Source organism: Ambystoma mexicanum, chromosome 3p (assembly GCF_040938575.1).
Source record: "Ambystoma mexicanum isolate Mex_15411 chromosome 3p, UKY_AmexF1_1, whole genome shotgun sequence".
Lineage (NCBI taxonomy): Eukaryota > Metazoa > Chordata > Amphibia > Caudata > Ambystomatidae > Ambystoma > Ambystoma mexicanum.
The window spans coordinates 1,183,857,215-1,183,878,213 of NC_090925.1; the positions used below are offsets into that span (position 1 = coordinate 1,183,857,215).

At 41.8% G+C, this 20,999-nt stretch overlaps 1 protein-coding gene across 1 annotated transcript in view; it reads left to right on the forward strand.

Moving 5' to 3' along the window:
- Window positions 1-20,999, forward strand: part of TGFBI (transforming growth factor beta induced) — a 263,409-nt gene that overhangs the window by 92,324 nt on the left and 150,086 nt on the right. The window contains exon 3 of the mRNA XM_069652603.1: window positions 14,618-14,682. Within this exon, the coding sequence (XP_069508704.1) occupies window positions 14,618-14,682 (65 nt within the window). The remainder of the gene's footprint in view (window positions 1-14,617; window positions 14,683-20,999) is intronic.

A 20,999-nucleotide genomic window follows, 5' to 3' on the forward strand; every position in this document is an offset into this window, starting at 1 on the left:
AGAGTGGTCCCCCGGCACTCTGGCGGATCTGAAAAGGAAAGGGGGTGGGGGTTGAGTTAGTGGGAACGAGCGTGATAAGGGCAAGAGAGCAGTGATGTGGTGTTGTCAGCTTCAGTTTGGTTAACAACGTTCACTCAGCTTTGGGGGTGGTTTCCAGCTATTAGCCATTGTGTGCTGTTGTGTGAAGCTATGTGTGGTTTGTTTTGTTGTTATGGTGTAGTGAAGTTTGTGGGGTTTGTTGTGCTTTAGGGTTGTGGTTGTGTTTGGTTAGAGTTTCAGAGGTGTATGCAGAGGGGTGAAATTATTAGTGGGTTGGTTATTGGCCTTGCTATCTAGAAGTGATATGTGTTAAATTTCCACATTCTTTCTAGATGTGGCACGTGAATATCTTTGCATTTCTATCTGGATCCAATCCTGTCTCTATATGACGCAAGCCAATATTCACAATTATATCCAAATGGGGCACTGACCCACCTTTGAAATCCTGTATAGATGCGAAGCAAGCTAGCATTCACAATTCTATCTAAATGTGGCATTGGTAATATTCTAAATGCAGTCTAGATGTGGCATTGGCTAATATTTGCTATTCTATCTAGATATGGCACTGGCCGACATTCACAATCCTGTCTAGATGTGATGCAAGCTAATGTTCACAATTCTATCTAAGTGTGGTACTTGTTAACATTCACAATTCTATGTAAGTGTGCCACTTGCTAACATTCATACTGCTATCTAGATGCGACGCAGGCTAATGTTCACCATTCTGTCTAAATGTGTTACTTGCTATCATTCACAATTCTGTCTGGGTCCAGTGCAGCCTAATGTTAAAAATTCTATCTAAGTGTGGCACTTGCAAACATTTGCAATGCTGTCTAAGTGTGGCACTTGCTAACATTTGCAATTCTATCTAAATGTGGTACTTGCTAACATTCACAATGCTATCTAGATGTGATGCAGGCAAATGTTCACAATTCTATCTAAATGTGGTACTTGCTGTCCTTCACAATTCTGTCTGGTCCAGCGCAGGCTAATGTTCACAATTCTATCTAAATGTGGTTCTTGCTAACATTCTCAATCCTATCTAAATGTGATGCAGGCTAATGTTCATAGTTGTATCTAGTTGTTAAGCAGGTTAGTGTTAATATCCTGGTCTGCTATGGTCTGAGGGCAGGTAGAGTGGCAGGGCTTCTGGAGTAGAGTGATTGTTCTACTCCCCACTCGGGCTTGTGGTTTTTCTTTTTTTTTTCTATTGGGGCTGTGTTTTTCTGATGGAGCAGAGCAGTGCCCCAGGCAGGGCCGTCCTTAGAGGCAGCAGTGCCATCAGTGAATTGGTGCCCTGCGCACCCCCGTCTCCGAGTGCCCCAGGGCAACAGAGGGAAAAGGTGGGATAGGGTGGGGTCAGGAGCATTACATTTGTTTTGCCCCTCCCTGCTCCGGCGCCTCACAGGGGGTTAGTCACTGGAATAGGATGCTCATAACGCATGAGCGTCCTATTCCAATGAAAACCTCCTCGCTCCCGCATCATCATGTGAATATAGTGTTATTAAATGTGCCCCACCGGTGCACGCACATTTTATTTATTTTTATTTATATATAGGAATTGACATGGTGGCATTACCAGCTGGTTCCATGGTTACAGTTGAACCGGTTCCTGGCATTTAATACAGTACGGACAGCTTAGTTGCAGGGGGAGGAAACAGGGATCAGTGAGGATAGGCAGAGACAATAGAGTTACTTGGGAACAGCATGATGTTTTGAGAGATGGTTCCATGGTTACAGCAGAACATCAACAGATGAGCAGAGGCCATTACATGACAAAAGAAATACTATGGATGAGATCAAACAGAGGAAGTGTAGCTATAGCTAATAGTGACATGTAAAGACATTGAGTAACAGGGAAACTAAAACACGATGTCTGGCCCATGGTTCTATGGTTACAGCGGAACAGAGCATATGTAAAAGGGAAAAATACTGCAAACAGATTGATACTATGGTGGTGGGTGAAGGCCATAAAGGCTGGTGCTATTGGCCTAGTACGGTTTTCTTAGTTAAAGTGTTCTGTTTTGAGAGCTTTACATAAGACAGCGTATGAGACCCCCTTTCTGAGTGACGTGGGGAGCACATTTCAGTTTTTTGGGTGCTAGGTATTGGAAGCTGGAAGCTCCCGCTTTGGCTCTTTTGAAGGTAATGACGTAGCTCAAGTTGGAATGGTGGGCGCAAAAGGGTGTGGTGGAGGTGATAGGCATTATTTTGTCAGATAGGTATGTGGGGGCTGTACGGGCAAGGCATTTATGCGTGATAGTCAGGGTTTTAAACAGAATTTGCTCTTTAGCTGGGAGCTAATAGGCATCCCTTATTGATTGTGAGAGATATTCCCTTCTGGAGATACTCAGTGCAGCTCTGAGTGAATTATTTTGGGTGATTTGTAACCTTTGGAGGTTTTTGGCTGATGTGCCCATGAGTAGGGCATTGCAGTAGTCCAAATTGGCCCCAATGGTGGCCCTGGCTATTGTGAGGCAGTTTCTGGTCGACATGTAAAGAGTGGAGTCAATGAAGACCCCCAGAGTTTTGACTGCAGGTGACACGGTGATGGTGGAGTTATCAACGTTAAACTTACTGTATTGCGGGTCCAATCTATTGAATGTATCATTGGAGCCTACCAAGAGGATCTCTGTTTTGTCCCCATTGAGGCATAAACCATTAGCTGCCATCCAAGCCTGGATGGCAGCGTAGATGTTAGCAAGTGTAGCCGCATCATGTGCATAGGAGCCAATGAGAGGGAGAAGGACTTGGGTATCATCAGCATAATTTGTGTATGCTATGCTGTGATTATCCAAGTAATTGAAAAAGGGTAAGGTGAATACGTTGTGGAGTGTAGGAGCAGTGCACAAGCCTCGAGGGACACTACAGTGGATGGTGGTGGAAGCGGCACATGCATGCTCCGAACACACTCTCATGAGTCTTCCTTTTAAAAAGGATGAGATCCATGATATGGCTTTCAAGGAGAAATATGCAGAGTTCTTAAGCTGATTGCATAAGGTATTGTGGTCAACGAGATCAAATGCCGCTGACAAATACAAGAGAAGGAGAAGTGCCGACTTGCCTATATCACTAAGCTGGATCTTCAGTTCAAGTAGGGCAGACTCTGTTCCATGGCTAGGGCGGAAACCTGATTGCCTCTTCCCCAATATATTGTTTGCTTCTAGGAACTGCTGGATTTGAAGATAGGCAACTTTATCCAGACTTTGTAGCAGGAATCGGACTGAGGTGATTGGTCTGTAGTTGTTGGAATTTCTGGGTCGAGGGATGCTTTTTTAGAAGTGTGCAGACCCAGGCCTCTTTAAGGGATGAAGGCACAGTGTTGGAGTGAAATGAAGCATTAATAAATGCTTTGAAAAAAGGTGTCAAGGACTCAGCACACTCTTTAATGAGGTTAGCTGGGCAGATATCACCCTTACAGAAAGTGGGTTTGATTTGCTGAATGATGTGCAGTACTTTGTTCTCTGTTACTTCTCTGAAAGAGAATAGGGTTGGCTTTTTGTTTTCGACAAAGGTTGTAGGAGGTGTGGGAATGTTGGCTTTGGACATAAGGTCATAAGAATTTAATAACATAAGGGTGCCTGCCGTGCCTTCTCCCACTACGCCAGCTCGGGGGAGCCCTTAAAGACTCCCCCAAGCTGCTGTGGCAGGGGGCTAATGGCGCTCTGGGGGGGCATGGCGCCCCAGGTGGTCGCCCGGCCCGCCCTGCCCTCAGGCCGGCTCTGGACCCCCAGGTGCACTTTGGCTGGCAGATACTGCAATGATCTCTTTGCACTATTTTACCCCATTGAAATTCTCTGACCTACAGTCAGTGAAATAAAACAGTCATCTGTGCCAAGCCGCTTGGCATTCCTTTCTAGTGGCATCACAGTGGGTTTCTGTAAACACCAAGTCCTTCCTGCAGCCATGCCCCACTGCACTCCCCTGCAATGCTTTATACATGATATGATATTTATAACGTGCTTAATATCAAGAGGTTTCTAAGCACGGACCCGGGGATCCAACCTGTGTTGTTCTGTGTTGTCCTGCTTCTAAGGTGAGCACGTTGCCCCTGAGCTATCCTGCCGAGACATCCCACCAATCATCAATTGTGGAGTGAGGGCCAGTATGAAGAAACAACTTATTAGAAAGTCAAGAATAGAAGTGCTTGTTGTGTCAACCGAACGCTCTGAAAGTCCATATTATTTAAATTAAACAAAGGTCATGTTAAATGCCAGTGATTAGACTATCACTTCACACAAGAGAGCCATACCATATGCACTGTTTCTGTATGTCAATGACACTAAAATTGTGCACACACTGCGAACTGAGAGGCCGGTAGCCACTATTGGCAGTTGTTGTCTCATACAACACAATGGTACATATTATATTGCCGTAAATGTTTTTTGTTCATCCTGTTGGGATTTTATTATGTGATTTTCAGGTTGCAGACAAAACTCTACATCAGCCTCATAAACTCAATGAGCTTCCTTCTTGGCATTTGTTGTTTTCATCTTTATATTTGCATGGTTGTTTGAGATAAAGTTCTTAAAAACATTAGCTAACCAGATGAATAATAGTATTCTTGGAACTGTAGGGATCCGAGGTCAGAGTTGTTCCAAGGTGTGTGTCTCTCCGTGAGCGACCTTTTCCCAAAAAAAGTAACACTGTCAAACCAACCATATCTTTCTAAATTGATCCTTTTAAATCAACCCTTCAGTGCTTTAACTCTTCAGCAATTGCCAGCTAATCCTTTGACATTTTATTGATCTGTTACATTTTTATTAACCCAATCTGTGGATTATATATAATGGTATGTTATTTATATAGCACCTTAATTGAAAGCACTTTACAAATCACACATATACATACAATATCACCCAACCGAAATGTATCAACCTGGAAGGATGAAAGGCTGAGTTGGTCTTGCCAGGACTCGAACCTGCGACCTGTAGATCACGCTCAGATTACAGCAGCAAGCACTCAACCCGCTGAGCTATCTGACTGGCTACTTGACTGATTATATTGGATAAAGTATTCACTGCCATGTGCTATAAGCACATTTCAAATTACTGAGGAGATCAATGATCTATGATCAAACAGAGGAATACTGCCGAAGGCGAGTTCCTTCATAAGGTCACGGAGCACTGAGGTGATGTGCAATATCCTTTTTACGTATGGTAGGGGGTATTTTGTTCCTTATAATACATGGACTCAGCTGACATTATCTATATTATAGACTCTATACCATCTGTTCTCCCCCTTAATCTAATGTTAGAGATCTTTCATTTGCTGATCCATTTAATCAATTTAGAATCTATTTTGGATTTTTTTTTAAAAACTTATATGCAGCTCCTAGTGTGTTGCAGAAAAATAGTTTAAGCAGTTTTACATAATACATAGAAACACATTGTCATTATGTGCTTTAAAATAAGGACTAGCTTGCAGACATGTGCTTAACTACAGCAGTGCACAAAGTAAACATTCTACCAAAAGCCATACCTTGGCAATTAATGGCTGTACAGTGCCATGAACACTATTTTACAAGCAAGGAATTTTGAAAAGCTTTTCATAGTTTGAATTAAGTGTTGCAGTAACGCCTGAAACTTTGCTCTCGTCTGGCCCAAGCAGAAGGCATTTTGATTTCACAACCGAAGCATAATAAATGATTACAGAGCGGTTGCAATGTCACTTTCTGATTAAAAGTCATTTGTGATGTCATAGCAAGACTTTAAAAAAAGTTATTTCTAGGTTGCGTTTTTTTTAACATGTTTTTGAATTTTTAATGTGACATGTCATCAACATCAAGTTTTTTTATACGGATATCGCAGGCTGCTAAGCATTATATATAAATACAATAAGAAGTTGTTAGACTGGGTTGTTTAAACTCACTGTTGTACGATTCTTTCAGTTTATTTAGCGGTCTGAAACCTACTTCTTTAGGGGCTTGCTACCTGCTGTCTTCTGGCTGCTTCCATGTCGCTTGAATATTACATATTTAAATCAACACATTATAATGAAAACTCAGCATAATATATATAACATGGCCTAACCAGCTAGTATACAAGTAAACCAACATCATATTCTCCTACCCTATTCCAAAAGGAGTGAATACGTACATATAGTAGCACGCTAGATTTAAGGTAATGTGCATTTAGCTTTGGGAAAAGAAAATATTGATCCCAGCAGAATAAAACATTACACAACATGTTTTTTCACCTTAAAGGATAGCACAACGTAACACAGTGTGGCATACCAAACCTAACCGAGTGTAACGCTTCAAAACAGGGCAGGGCATAGAAAATATAGCTCAGTGCAGGCATATAACAAAACATGTCATTGCTAGGCATCCCAAACAAATAATGATAGAGCCAGCAGAAATAGCGCCACAAAGGTAGTCTGTCACACACTCTACTTCAGACTCACAGTTTCTGGATGTGAAGCTTTCTGCTTCCTTTCATTAAGAGGTACCATTCCTCCATTAATTAAGACATGTTATCTGTTTTGGCCAGCGGAAGGAACATTTGGGTCCTTTTTTGATGTGAGAGTAATGAAACAACTGATGGCTTACACAAATGGTGTTTTTTTTTTTAAATGTTATTTATTCAAGTATTTATTACCTCAGCCAAATCCTAGGCTTGTCCTTCTGTGCGAAGTACTTAAGGACACAAAACATGTTGTTGGCTCCACACTGGTCAGACCTTTGAGTCTTCCACTGTGTCATTGTGAACCTGGGTATGTTGTAGCCCTACGAAAAAAACATAGGTGGCACAGCCCTGCTACATACTTCGCAGGGTCCCAAAAACCATTTGGGAGGGGTTCTATGTCAGAAATCCGAATTTGACAATTGTGCTACAGCTCCCTGAAAAGTGATCAAAACAACTTTGATTTATGTGGGGGTATCCACATAATGTCATGGTTCCTAAACGGATTATTTGACCAAAGTCATAGGCTTGTGCTTCTGGGTGGAATGCGTAAAGTCATAGAGCATGAATTGCCTCATGTATCACAATGCACTCGCCTACAAACTGACAATGCACTTAGCCAAAAAGTAACTAACTTTCAAGCAATCTATTTGAAGATACAGTGTAGTGTACACTCCCAACATGCCCCAGGACTGCCAGCAATTAACTAATTCCTGGTCTTGAGCATTTTGCTTAATTACAGCACAGCGGAGGAGGCGGCATGCACTTTCTTTGTCTTTTTTCTGGTGTTACCTTGCCCCAACCACTGGATCCACATTTGACTTCTCTCCCCTCTTTGCCGTGCATTCACACATGACTTTAGGCTGCTCCTCTGCTATCAACTTTGGAATTGCCCCTATTAAGTGGGCAATTGATTGTGTGCCAGGCAACAGAGGAATTGTCCATGCCTTCTGGTGCCTACACTTTTGTGTCACATGAAAGTGATTGTTAGCATTGCTACCATTGCAGAACCCTTTCCAGCAAAGTCTTTGAGGTTCCTGCAATTGCCAATCAAAATCCTTATACACATTTGGTGGAAGATTCCAGCCTGCTCCTATGGTCACAGATGGAGTTGGGGTTCTGAGGGTCAAGCAACCTATTTCCATGTGAATTAATACATCTTTATTTGGTAGGGGGAAAACCATCATAAAAGACACAATTCAATTTAATACACATAATAAATATACAAACATTTTCAAGAATTAAAATAATGATACAAATCTTATACTACTGATTTTAAAGTATTCATTTCATTCTGACGGCACTCTTCAGTCAACAGTAAAGTTCCTTCTAAAAGCGATTAAACGGTGAAGGCAACGTCTTTATTCGGCACTAAACATAAATATGTAATAGCTTTTCTAATTGCTGTACATTTAGTTCTTTTTAATAGTTGTATATTTAGTTCTTCTCTAATTAAAAAGCAGGGGCTAAATCTTTCCGATAACGAACAGAAGAATACAAAATGTGTGAGGTTCCTCAGAGATGTATTATTGCAGGTAGAAAAGGCAGTCAACTTTCGACCATTCCCATCTGTGCAACAACTCAGCACAGATGGTACTGGAAAAGAGCCAGCCCTTAAGTTAAATAAAATACTCCTCTAACTCATACTTCAGAACCTGCCCAAATAATTTGCATTTGAGCCATTGCACCCATAACATAACAAAACATATTCTTATCCAAAATATTAGGGGTTTATGATCGATTTGTCACTTATATAATCCAGTCCTGGTGGAGCAAATAAGTCAGAGTGCTTTTAGCAACTCCAAGGAGATATCGCAAAACGTATTTCCTTTAATTGAATTGCTTGTGTGGGCGAAAAACCTGATGCCTCACCCCATACACACATATTGCTAAAGGCCTGGCCTGATAGATGGTGAGTGCAGTGTCAGTAGTTAGACTCCCAATGTCTATGCCAAGATTAGTGATTGCACCAGTGGACTGTGAATTTTAAGGCTGCACTATTAGTAGGATCAGTCCAATTTGCCTCACTGTTGAATGATATACCAAGATAATTACATTTTGAGACCGATTCTAGTTTTCGACCAGAAGCAGAGATTCACAGCAAATTCCAGCCAGACTTGCCTACACACATATGTTTCGATTTATAGACTTTCAATAGCGCATTTCTCCGGCCCATATACCTGACATAACTAGCTGTGAGTTTCTGGAGAGCTGATGGGGTGCGGGTCAGCAGAACAAGGTTGTCTGTGCAAGAGAGGACACATATGTGTCTTCTCACAATTCTTGAAGTGTCCTTTGTAGTTTAATTTAACTCAAGTGCTAGAGTGCAAACATAGAGATTAAATAATAATGGTGCCAGCAAACACCTTTGCCTGAAACCATGAAACACACTGAAAGATAGGGTAACTTTCCCCAAACTATCCAGTCTCACTGTTGCCTTGAGATTATTATGTAGGGAAATCAATTGTCAGTGTATGCGGAAGTTCCTTCCCCCTGAGACTCCTCACCTGGATCTTCAGTGGGGTTTGATGTCCTCTTTCTCCTTCTTCTTTCCTTCGTGGGATTCTCTCCTTCGTCACTCGATTTGACAGTCCTTCTTCCCTTCTTGCGTTCGAAGAGGTAGGGACGGTCTCCCCCCGAGGCCACCTTGCCCGCCTATGGATCTGGCAGTCAGGTGAACCCAAGGGAGTCCGTCCCTTCAAACAGGGAAAAAGCCAGATATGGCAGAAAAAACCCTGTGTAATAGCAGATGGTATTGGCCGATCCGATGTGAAGATTGGAGAGGCTGGTATAGTCGTGTATCAAAAGAGAAATTGAAAATTCGAATGAAAACTGATAGAAGTCTCTGATCTTCCTGGATAAGGGTTAGCTCCAAGCTTATGCTCTGTATGGGAATGGGGATCGGCAGCACCCTTGGTACAAAGGAACAACCCCAAACAGAGGGCAAACAGGTAAGATGACAGAAGGCTGAAAGAACTAGGGAAAGCCACCAAGAGAAATCCGGAGGAATTAATAAGATGAAGATAACAAGCACGGGAGAGAACCAGAGAGAGCCAGAGAGAGAGAGAGAGCGAGAGAGAGAGAGAGAGAGAGAGAGCGAGAGAGTGCGAGAGAGAGAGAGAGAGAGAGAGCGAGAGAGAGAGAGAGAGAGAATGGAAAGTGGGTGAAACTCGGAATAGAATGTGACCGCTCCGAAAACACAGCGGACGGATATTTGAGAGCCCACTAGACCCCAAGGTAGAATATAAAGAAACCGAAACCAGAAAGCACAATCGGAACTGCAGTTTAGTCGGGAAAAGCGGCAGCGGAGAGGCTGACCGACATCTGAGAGAAACGAAGGAAAGAAAGACCGGAAAAGAGGCAGGGCAGGCGAAAAAAGGGATATGCACGAGAGGGGAAGACCAGGGAAGAAACAAGGCTCCGGGAAGAATAGTAACGAGGGAATTCTCGTGAGTGGGGCACTGCAGCACAGGCGAAAGTCCAAAGACCGACGAATGCGAGTTGCAACGCGACTCGCAGGGGGCGTGGCCTCCTTATATACCTGCCGGTCCAAAAACGACTTGAGCGTCAAGCAGACCTGTAGAGGGGTTTAATACCGCCTCCATCTTGCCCAGAGTTTCCATGGCCGCGGTGTGACATCAATAGAGTATAATTCACCCTACAACTCATGCCGGTTAATCCTGTCAAAGGCCTGGCTCAGGTCCATAAACGCCTGGTAAACTGGGTCATCAACACCTACAGTATATTTATAAAGCTTTGATAAGTGATTAACCCAAGTTGTAGCTGAGGGGAATGTGCCCCCTAGACACAATCTTCCAAAATGAACTTTTATTTTGATTATCTGGAGCTACTTCAAGCTGTTGCCATATCTTTTTCTTCCAAATACCAGCAGCTTTCTTAGTGTACTTTTGCAAAGCTGTCTCATCTTGGCCAGAGCAGCTTTATCTCTGTATGCTTCCTTAATAATTTCCAGAAGCCTAGATTTCATTTGTTTTGGGTGGTCCTGATAACAGAGGTAAGGTGCAGCCTAGCAGTTTCTATTGTGGTATTAAATGCTTTCAGTTGCACCAAATCAGTCTCAGAGCTATGGAGGAAGATTTCTATGGAGCGGAAACATGCACTCATTTGTTTGTTAGAGCATTTGGCCCTGACCGTTTGTCCATTTTATCGGTTTCCTCCGGGTAGGATTAGATTTTCCAGGATTAATCTGGGATTCTAATATCTGTTTATAATTATAGAAAACTGACTATATAAGAGGGTCATGATCACAAGATCTTTCACAATCCTTAAATCATATAAAATATGCCAATTGAATGTGGTTTCGATAAAGTAATCTATTGTTGATTGGAACATGTTGTTCTGGAATGCGTCTTGACCCGGGATGACTGATAACAACTTCCCATGAACTCTGCAGAGTCCCCTTTCCACCAGTTTTGTTAAGAACAACCTGACCGCCTTGGATGTAGGCCCATTCATCATATTTGATGATGGTATGCCAAGTACAAGGTCTAATTCCTGTGACACACCAACCCCAACATAACAATCAACAAGCCTTATATTGAAGTCACCCCCAATTATTAACATTGGGCTTTCACTACAGGACAATAGACAATTGGTCCTAGGCTCATCAAGGGCTTTTAGAAGTATTTGATGTCGGGACCCTGGGGTTGTCTTTGTGAGGTGTTATAAAAATGTATAATAGACAACAATGTTCCTGGGCCATTGCTAATGCGTACCCTCAACTCTGTGTTGGAAATGAATTCCAGGCTGCAAGTTACACCAAGGTTAATATTGATATATTTGGCTAGACCCCCTTTGATCCTGCCACTATTACTCATGGGAGCTGAAATGTGAAACACAGGATAGTGTGCTACTTCAATTAATGTTAGTTCCCAAGTCTCCTGGAATAATAGTACTGTAAAAGAGGATATGAAGGCAAAAAAACTCAGGATCCTCGAGCTTGCTTTTTAATGCCACTATATTCCACAAGAGTATTCTTAGGTGCCCTCGTGGGGTTCTGACCACTAGTAGAACCCCTGCGGTTGGGTGGAAACACTCACACCTTTATAAACTGGATCTCTTGCCCGTGTGGACAGTTCCAGTCGCAGTGGGCCATTCAAAGCTCTTTCTAGAATCAGGGGATTCATACACATTTTTCCATGCATGTTCAAGTGAAAAGCATCCTTTCCTCCTGAATTCTGTCCTGTTAAATACGTTCAAGGTAACTTTATTCTCCTTAATGAACATTATAAATTCAAAGTCTCCATCCAGACCTTCTTGGGGCCCATACAGTTTTCCTTGTTGATGTTGCTGATCATAGGGAGGCAGAGCCTGTGGAGAATGAGCCATGCATGATTACAATAAAATAAATTAGCACTGTCCTGGGTGGGATGAGGAAGATTTGGTGATGTGAGGTAGAGTGGGGTAATATAGAGTGGGTGAGGTAGTATGAGGTGAGGTAGAGTAGGATACATTTGAGTGTATGAGTGAGGTGAGGTAGTGTGGGTGAGTGGGGTGATGTAGATTGGGTGAGGTAGAGTGGGTGACATGCCGTAGGTGAGTGTGGTGAAGTAGACTAGGTGATTGGGATGCAATAGAATAGGTGAGTAAGTGAGCTAGAATAGGCAGTGCTAGAATGGGGTCATGAGTAGTTGGGTAAAGTGGAGCAGGTGGGGTACAGTGGCAGAGTTGGGTGAGGTACAGTGGGTGAGTGGGGTGAGATAGAATGAGTAAGGTAGAGAGGAGCAAGGTAGAGTTTGGTGAAGTAGAGTAGGGGAGTAGGATGATATAGTGTATGGTGAGGAACGGTCTGGGGCTGGTACAGTAACTCATGCTGCAATCTTCCACTTTCAGCCCAGAGACCGGCGAGCCCAGTAAATGACATCTGTGCTGAAATTGCACCCTTGTTCATGTAATAGGATTGCCTTTAACTAATTGTTCCCTTATCATCTCATTGCAGCAGCTCATCTAGATCTTGCACAGATGCCTAAAATTTAGGATAGAAAAAGTGAATGTTAATGTACAGTGCTTTAGCCTACGTACTTTCATCAAGATAGTGTAGGATATCTTGTTTGGATGTTGGACATACCTATAAAGATCTATAAGTGGAAATCATTACTTCTTTTACCAACACAGAATGTTATTTGACATGCATTTTTCAATGATTGGCGAACACTCCCAGACATGTTTCGCCCCTGACTGAAGCTTGTAAATCAGCCAACCAATAATAAGCTCTATCAAGCTAGATGATCAATTAAGTAAAAAATCAAATTGAATAGATATGTTTGTAAACAAATCAATAATCAAATAATTCATATAAGTGTTAATTCATCAAAATCACATACACTACATAATACATCATGGAAGATATGGTGAAATCACAATTCATCAAGGTAAACTAATATAAACTCATTAGAATGTGTGCACCCAAATATCAGTACTTGACATTATGATAATTACATCGTTTTTAGAGCTGAGTATGCTAGACATTGTGTTTAATTTGAATACAATAGACCTGCCCAAACGTATAGAGATGCTAATTTATAGGTGAATGGCCAGAACCATTACATTTAGTTTTAAGTAAACCTATTTAATAATGTAATTTAATTTAATTTACTTGAAAACCATTGTGTTCAATTTTGCTTAAAATATACCAATCAAATCATCAAGTGAACACCATAAAAGCCAATATTATGAATTCTACTTTTGCCAAGGCAGTTGTTTCTTTAATATTTTAAGTGCCTTTTTTCAAAACGTATTTAATGCCCAATATAGGGATCTTTCCTCTGTTTAGAAGTACATACCTAACCCCGGGCCTCAATTGCTTGAGGGTCCTTTCCTAGAGCTAGGGATAAAGGTTTCTTCTGGGCCTGCAATATTAGGGGCATAAAAATGAGACATGTATCTGGGTCTCAATTTTAATTTGAAAAGAAGGGACAGAATAGGTTTTCACACTCTGATTTCTTCCCAATCCCTATCACAATATCAATAATTAGGGGAAGCTGTCCATCTAAAATAGCTTGCAGGTTCATTCATAGATGCTATCTGCATATGGGCCCAATTTGAGTATTTCATCATTTCCCATTGATCTCTTAAGTCCCTAAGCCTTACTAGCATCATTTGTTTTGCTCTGGTGTGGCTATTTCTGTCACTCAGCTCAGTTTAATCACACCAGTTTATTGTGCCAAAATGTTTTACATATTATTTGACATATGGCTTGTGATAACAGACCTAAATACCTCTTCCAATAAAGTAGCATATAAGTTAGATACATCACACTTCTCATTGCCTTCGATGTTGTCTCTGACTCAGGAGTTGGTGGGTATTTTTGATCTTCCTTACGTACTGTATTAGCACATGTCTTCATGCAGATCTACATTGAACTTTCAAGCACAGAGCATAATTTACAAATGTTTTAAGTATTCTGACAAATTCAATACAAAACGAAAATGCATCATATCACACTTCAACCTCTGAAAATAGCACAATCATGCTGTACAACACATACTCAACTTGATGCTTGATTATCATATTCTGTGGGTGCACTTTCCCACTCTTGTGGTAATACATTTCATACCGTGTGAGGGAAATGCCAGGAGATACTGTTTTATTAGAGCTAACGTAGTGCTAGACAATTGGGTTGAAATGTTAGGGGTACTTGGGGGCACATCATTTGGGTTTGTAGGGGGCAGCAATGAAAATCAGAAGACGTTAGTGGAAATGCCACCTGCAAAGTATAATTTGCAAACAGCCGTTATAATGGATTCTATGGAATCTCCCTGTTTTTACCAGCCAGTAATTTCAGATGGATTTCATGGAAATCGATTGCATTTACACAAGCATGAAAAACCATGCTGTTGTTAATGCTACCACATCTGTATATCATAGCAGGAAATAGAGGTGGGCACACTATGTCCACCCTGCTCCTCACATGCCACACACATTTAGGAACATATGGCAAAGTGGAAAAAATGCCATCACCTGAAACATGACCCGTTGATTGTAATGTTTCGCTTCTTTGATCCATATTGTATGTTAAAATTAGATGTCATGTCTTTGCTTAACAAAATGTTATTATATTAATATATTGCAGATGGGCACATTATAGATTAACAGAGCTTTTAGTGTTCCTTAAAAGCAACCAACTTTAATTAATGTGCTTTATTTCTTTGTAGAGTTATCAGCTATGAATGCTGCCCTGGATACGAAAAAGTTCCTGGACAAAAGGGATGCCCAGCTGGTAAATATTTTTGCAATATGCAACAATTATAAAGTACAAATAGTTGAACATGTACTATAAAATGTGGACACTGTCAAACACGGAAATATGTGATAAGTAGTAGTAGTTCCAAACTTTATTCGGATACCAAAATCCATAAAAGCACAAAATACAGATATGAAACACAATCATATAAGAATTCGTACATAAAACAGGTTGCACAATAACATAAAAACACCCGAACGCTACCATGTACTTGAATAGAGGGTGCACTTTAGTTTGTTAATAATATAAACTTCTGGCGCATTTTCAATGCACTACTAACAAAGATCGACAGTTCCAAGGCTGTCAGAGGGGCTTCTGCTTTCAACAGAAAAAAGAAGCTTGGGACCATATTGCGAAACATTTTACCATCTAAAAACTGTGATAAGTGTACAATGCAATAACAATAAAGGATACGCATTTAAGAACCCATTTTAATATATGTTATACTTTGTAACTGTCATATTTTAAAAAGTATACATTCAATTGTAATGAAAATTAACACATTTGACAACTACCACAACACTATAATGCATATATCAAAGCAGTTTCCACAGTAACAGGATTCTCATATTTTCCTTTCATCCATTCTTGTTCTGAGACAATCAGGTACACCTTATTTCAATTCTGGTCATTTGAGTGTTGTTAGGTAATTGGTGCCGCCAAAGATATAGGGCCTGATTTAAAAAAACATAACACTTTTGAATGGGAAAGCCCTATTGAAAAAGGCTTTGTAAATCAGGCCCATAGAGTGAGCAAGAAGAGACTTGGAGTCAGATAGAGAAATAGTGAGAGGGGGGTGGGGAAGTGAGCGCTAGAGTGCCTTTTGATATGTCAGGCACAGCTAGTAACTTGTACTCCATCAGTGAGTAACTTCTTTGCATCGCTGATGTATCTAATGCGTAGGGCCTGCCCGTTTTTTTTATACTTCCAAGAATAATTCAAACATGAAACAATAAAATATGAACTTTACAATTTGCACGACTTATGTTATGTTATGTTAAGAATTTTCGTACCAAGGTACAGCGCAACCGACACCAAAGGCAACCTGGTGCTAAGATTGAGGCACTAAAAAGGAGAAAGGAACAGGGCTCAGAAGAGCAGAGTTTTAAGACCCTTTCTAAACTGCAAATGAGCAGTAACAGAGCCGAGAGAAAGCATAGCAGCTTTTACAGAGAAAGCACGTCTGCCAATTCGAGCATGACGAAACCGAGGGACAGCAAGAAGAAAGCAGTCCCCGGTCAGGAACATAGGATTGAAACTTCAGCTGTAAATACTCAGGACCAACTGCATGGAAAGCTCTATGCACCAGACAGAGATTTGAAATGTACACGTTTAGCCACCGGGAGCCAGTGGAGAGCACTGAGAACTGGGGAAATATTCTCCCAGTAGGAAGAACCTGTGGCAAGACGGGCAGCTGAGTTCTGAAGACTTTGAAGGCGGCAAAGCAGATAGGCAGGCGGGGCCAAATACAGAGAGTTGCAATAATCGATCTGACTATGGAACAAAGCAGAGACAACCGGTGTCCATTGGTGGAGTGGAATAAACTGCAGAAACCTTCTGAATATCTTCTGCTGAAAATGACCAGCTTGACATACTGAGCAGATCTAGGAAGACATAGAAAGAGAGGCAGACAGCTTTACACCAAGACTCTTAACTAGAGGAACAGCAGCAGGAAAAGAACCAAAAAAAGGAGGCCACAAAGACGGAGTCCAGAGAGACGTGACAGCCTTAGAGCCAATAACCATCACCTCAAATTTATCACCATTTAATTTAAGCCAATTATCTCTCATCCAGCATCCCACAGCAGACAGACAGTCCTGCAGCTGAGTGGTATGGGCCAGGTGGAAAAGGTACAGCTGGACAAGAATCTGAGTGTCATCAGCGTACGAATAACATCTGAACCCATGGGTGCGGGTAATAGCGACAAGAGGCTGGATGTAAATATTGAAGAGGGTAGGAGATAAGGCAGGTCCTTGAGGAACTCCACACACCGGAACAGAAACGGAAGAAAGAAAAGGCTGAAGTGAAAGAAACTGGGAACAATCAGAAGGAAAGGAATGAAACCGCAAAACAACAGATCCAGATATCCCAGAGGCAGCCAAACGACTGATCAGGATGGAGTGATCAATATCACTGGTAAAGGACAGGTATTCTGCAAGCACTAACTTTTTCTGCAGTGTAATCAGTTATTGTTGGTTACAGCTTCACACTTGCCATGTGTTAGGCAAGATTGTATGCGTACGTTTTGGGTTCACCACACCTACCCTGACCTCCTGGCAACAGGAACCCAACCTTTGTGTGTGTACTAAACAGATTAGTAGTGTGGTCGAGTAGCCAGGCTTATCTCAAGAGGGGTCAATGTGACCTGTAGGGGAATTACACAGAGATTCACAGTGACAAGTATTGAAATAAACTCTTACACACAAGGTTTCTTGATTAAACAATTATTCATTTATTCAACAGTCAGTTACAATAAGCCTTCTTTAGAAGGGAGCAATATAAAGCAACGCACAAATACACTTCAAAAATACACACTCTTAGTTTTCTAACTCAGCAAAAACCCATTTAGGATGGCTCACAGACACTACCTACACACTCAGGTGACATCAATAGCTAAGGTGTTGTGGACATTAATATATCACTGTTGCATTTAGCATATACTTGAGAGGAGTGTCAAAGAAAAGAGGTTTCAGAATAAGACAAATATTCACACAATTATTCTCAACCAGGTAAATACTTTCAACCCTCCCACCCCCCAATGCAAAGTCAGTTAACCCTTTCCTGGAAGGAAGGCAAAACACATAAACAGAGGAGATAAGAGTCATTCAGGGTGCCAGGCCAGCCAATGTTAAGTTAGCAAAAGTCAAGGTGAACTGAAGCACTTCTAGAAGGTAAGTAAAAGTCTTGCACAATGTTTTAGAAATCTTTGCAGCATTCGTAGAATAAAATGTAGTGTCACAAGCTGTTAGGCCTGTGAGTAGTAGAAGGTGCAAGCAACTCTAAAAGAGCAACCGAGACAAGTCTCAACTGACATCAAGCAAGGTGGCACAACAAGAGGTAAGTTCTCTCAGACTTTACAGTACCTTTAGGTTGAAGAAAAGTGCTGCCGGTAGCTTCTGTTCCTTGGCAGCTCTGCAGATCCTAGTGTTCCTGTGCCTCAGTTGTGGGGACAAGAGGGAGTACTTCTGGGGACAGGTCTGCTTCCTGGGAGTCCGGAGGATCTTCCTGGAGCTCTTGGCCAGTTTAAAAGCAATGTGCATGATCTGGTGTACCTCTCCCTGGCTATTCGGTTCCAGCATTGACTGGAGTGGAAATTCAACCAGCTTCAAGAGGATGTCCAGGTGGCTTACTTTGGAGTTGATTTGTCCCACCAACTCAAAGGGAGAAGTCGTCCTTGCAGGGGCTCTTTTGTCAATATGAATTCAGAGCTTCAGCACAGCAGCAGGGCTTCACCAGGCAAACCAACGGTCCAGGAGTTGCAGCAGGCGTCTCTTCCAAGTTCTTCGGATTCCTTCATCCAGTGGTCGACTCTGCCTTCCAAGCCAAAAAGCCTCACCTTTTATGCAATTAATTCGAGCCTACCTGTCAATCACCTATCAGTGTGGCTGTCCTTACCGGAGAGACAGCCAGCCAATCATCTAAGAGTGCATTCCTGTGTACTAGGAGACTAAGCACAGGGAGTTTCGAGCAGCTCCCTCGCTTCCTCCCCCCACCAGACAACCTGGAGCGAGAGGCGGCTTCATGCGTGAATGCCGCCAAAGACAAATTGAACAAAGAGCCCAACCCTGGTTTTGCATGCAGAGTATATCTCAAGAAGGACCTTACACACAAAAAATGGTGAAAAAAGACCAGAGCCACTTTGACAGAAATGGCACCCATGGGTGCTTTACCGTATTTACGAACGCAGCCCACGGTAAATGCACACCACGGTAGTTAAAAGTAAAGAACTGCCACCAGCCATTCATCGATGAAAGGGTAACATAAAATTGTTACATGAGAAGCGAGACAAAAGGGGATACTAAGTAATCCCTGCACCCTATTGTAAGATAGTGTGTGCTGGGTCTAGAAAGTTATAAATGTAAGTAAAGTCAATTTCACTTTACTGCTCTGGGAAACAGTAGTTTATCCAAGAGAAGTTATTTAAAACTTTGGGAAATCTAAAAGACTTCCCTGTGCAACTGCACTGAAGGTGCCGTGTGACACAATGTAAAAGATGATGCCTATGGAGTTTGTCAGACTCCACAACCAAAAGAAACACAGACAGAAAAACACATAGAATTGAAAGTACAAAGTCCCAAAGTTCAGCAAAGGAGCTGGGGGTCTCTAAGGTGGGAGGAATTTAGCACTAAACTGACAATTCTCCCTAACTGCATGCAAAACCAAATGCATATCAAAAGAACAAAATAAGCTTTGTAAAACATCAATCAATGCATATTGCTGTTAACTGCTGGTAACAGAACTACAAGAACACTTTCCAAGAAAAATGCTGGTGCTTTGCATGAGTTAATTCCAAAATGTTACCTCGATAAATAGTTAAACTACTTGATAAGTGCTTGGGAAATTTCTTGAATCCCTTTTCATGCTGAACACAAATAAAAGGACTAATGTTTCTTATTTTGTGTTCTGGAAGTGTTCCTATCACCCATCTCTCATCACATCAGCCATTGGAGATTTAACTGGGTGTAGCTGTATTCTGGGAATGGCAGCCACACCCTCAGGGACAAGGACCCAATCACTGTGGCTCATGCCTGAGGAACATTTATGTCAAACCATTATTAAATAGCTATTATATTAGACTTCCAATTTCGTAGGTACTCTCTGCTCAGCCAGAGTGAACCTTAAAACTCTGGCAGAACAGCAGGACTGGTTGTCTCTAACCCCATCATGTGCCCAAGCCCATTTCAATACATTGTCTATGCCTTTCTTTTGTCCAAACCCTCTCTTGCACATCACGCGATAGTCATCCAAGCACTAACTGACCAACAGTGTCATGGAAAATAACCCAAATTGCTAATCAATCACATAACAACATCTGTCCGCCGCTTTCTAGGCCTTCAAATCACTTCCACATTAAACACTATAATCTGAATTATGAGCAATACACCCCCTGGAAAGCTGTGTTCCCTCACCTTTTACAGTGCCTCCTTTCAGACGAAAGATATGACGCATTTAATAGCGAAAGATTTCCTGCTAAACGTGCCTTTGCTCTTTCTACGCCTATTGGGAAAAGCGCATAGGAAGGAAGCTCGCTTTGTTTTGATAAGCATGCACAAGCCGTGGAGGCGTCTGCAGGTTGACTCTTTCTGGAACTATCCTCACTTCAGATTATATTCTTAGAATCCTGCTGCTTATTTACACCAGAAATACATGCCCCCGCAGCATGCCTGTGGGCTCCGGCGCATTATAAATCCAAATAACATAACATAACATATTTGATCTCAGCTGCAGGAAGTCTGATGTTAGTGCTGAACAGCTCTTTGTCCAGTAAGGCCAATTGTGCTGCTTACTGCTATGCATGCGAGCCTGGCACACTGTTCACCTGTATTCTTTGATCTTTCACTTGTCTCAAGATGACCAAGAGCAGACATGCCCAGACCGCCCACGAAAGGTGAACAATTACTTCCTTTTCAACCAGCTCCTTTTACTTTTAATGGTTTGACCAATTTGGAATTAGTGTCTCTACGTCAGGTAGCAGTGATCACACCTAAACCATGCCTTCAGACGTGTACTGGGAATGGCTGTTCAATCACACAAAACAGGTAAGGCCATGAGGCAGCCCTGCACAGTTGGTGAAGACTCGTAGTATGGGTTCTATGGTGCCTAGATTAAATTACAGTGCACACATGTTCATTCAGATGCATCTCACACTGCATGTGGCTTTTCTAAAGGTAGCTAGCAAACATCTGACCTTTTTCAGTCATGCAGTTGCTTTATTGATAAAGGTTAATAAAACGCACAATAGCAGAATAGATCTTAATAACATGCATATAACTATAATATAGCAGACAATGGACCACAGTAGACACATAATAAAATGATTTTGCAAGATACAGGGGATTTTTTTGATCAATCAATAAAAATGACAAGGTTACAAATCCAGCTTCCCTCTACATTCATCAGAACATGTTATTTCGTTAGAGCACGCTCTTTCTGAGGAAGCGTGCTTTAGGTAAAGGAGAGCTACATCTTCTTTATGGTTTGAGCTTTGTCTGAAATAGGGAGGACGTTGTAGGAAGTGAGATTTCTCTTAGTGGGAAGCGTGTGAAGAAAATAAGGGCAAACCTGTGGCACAT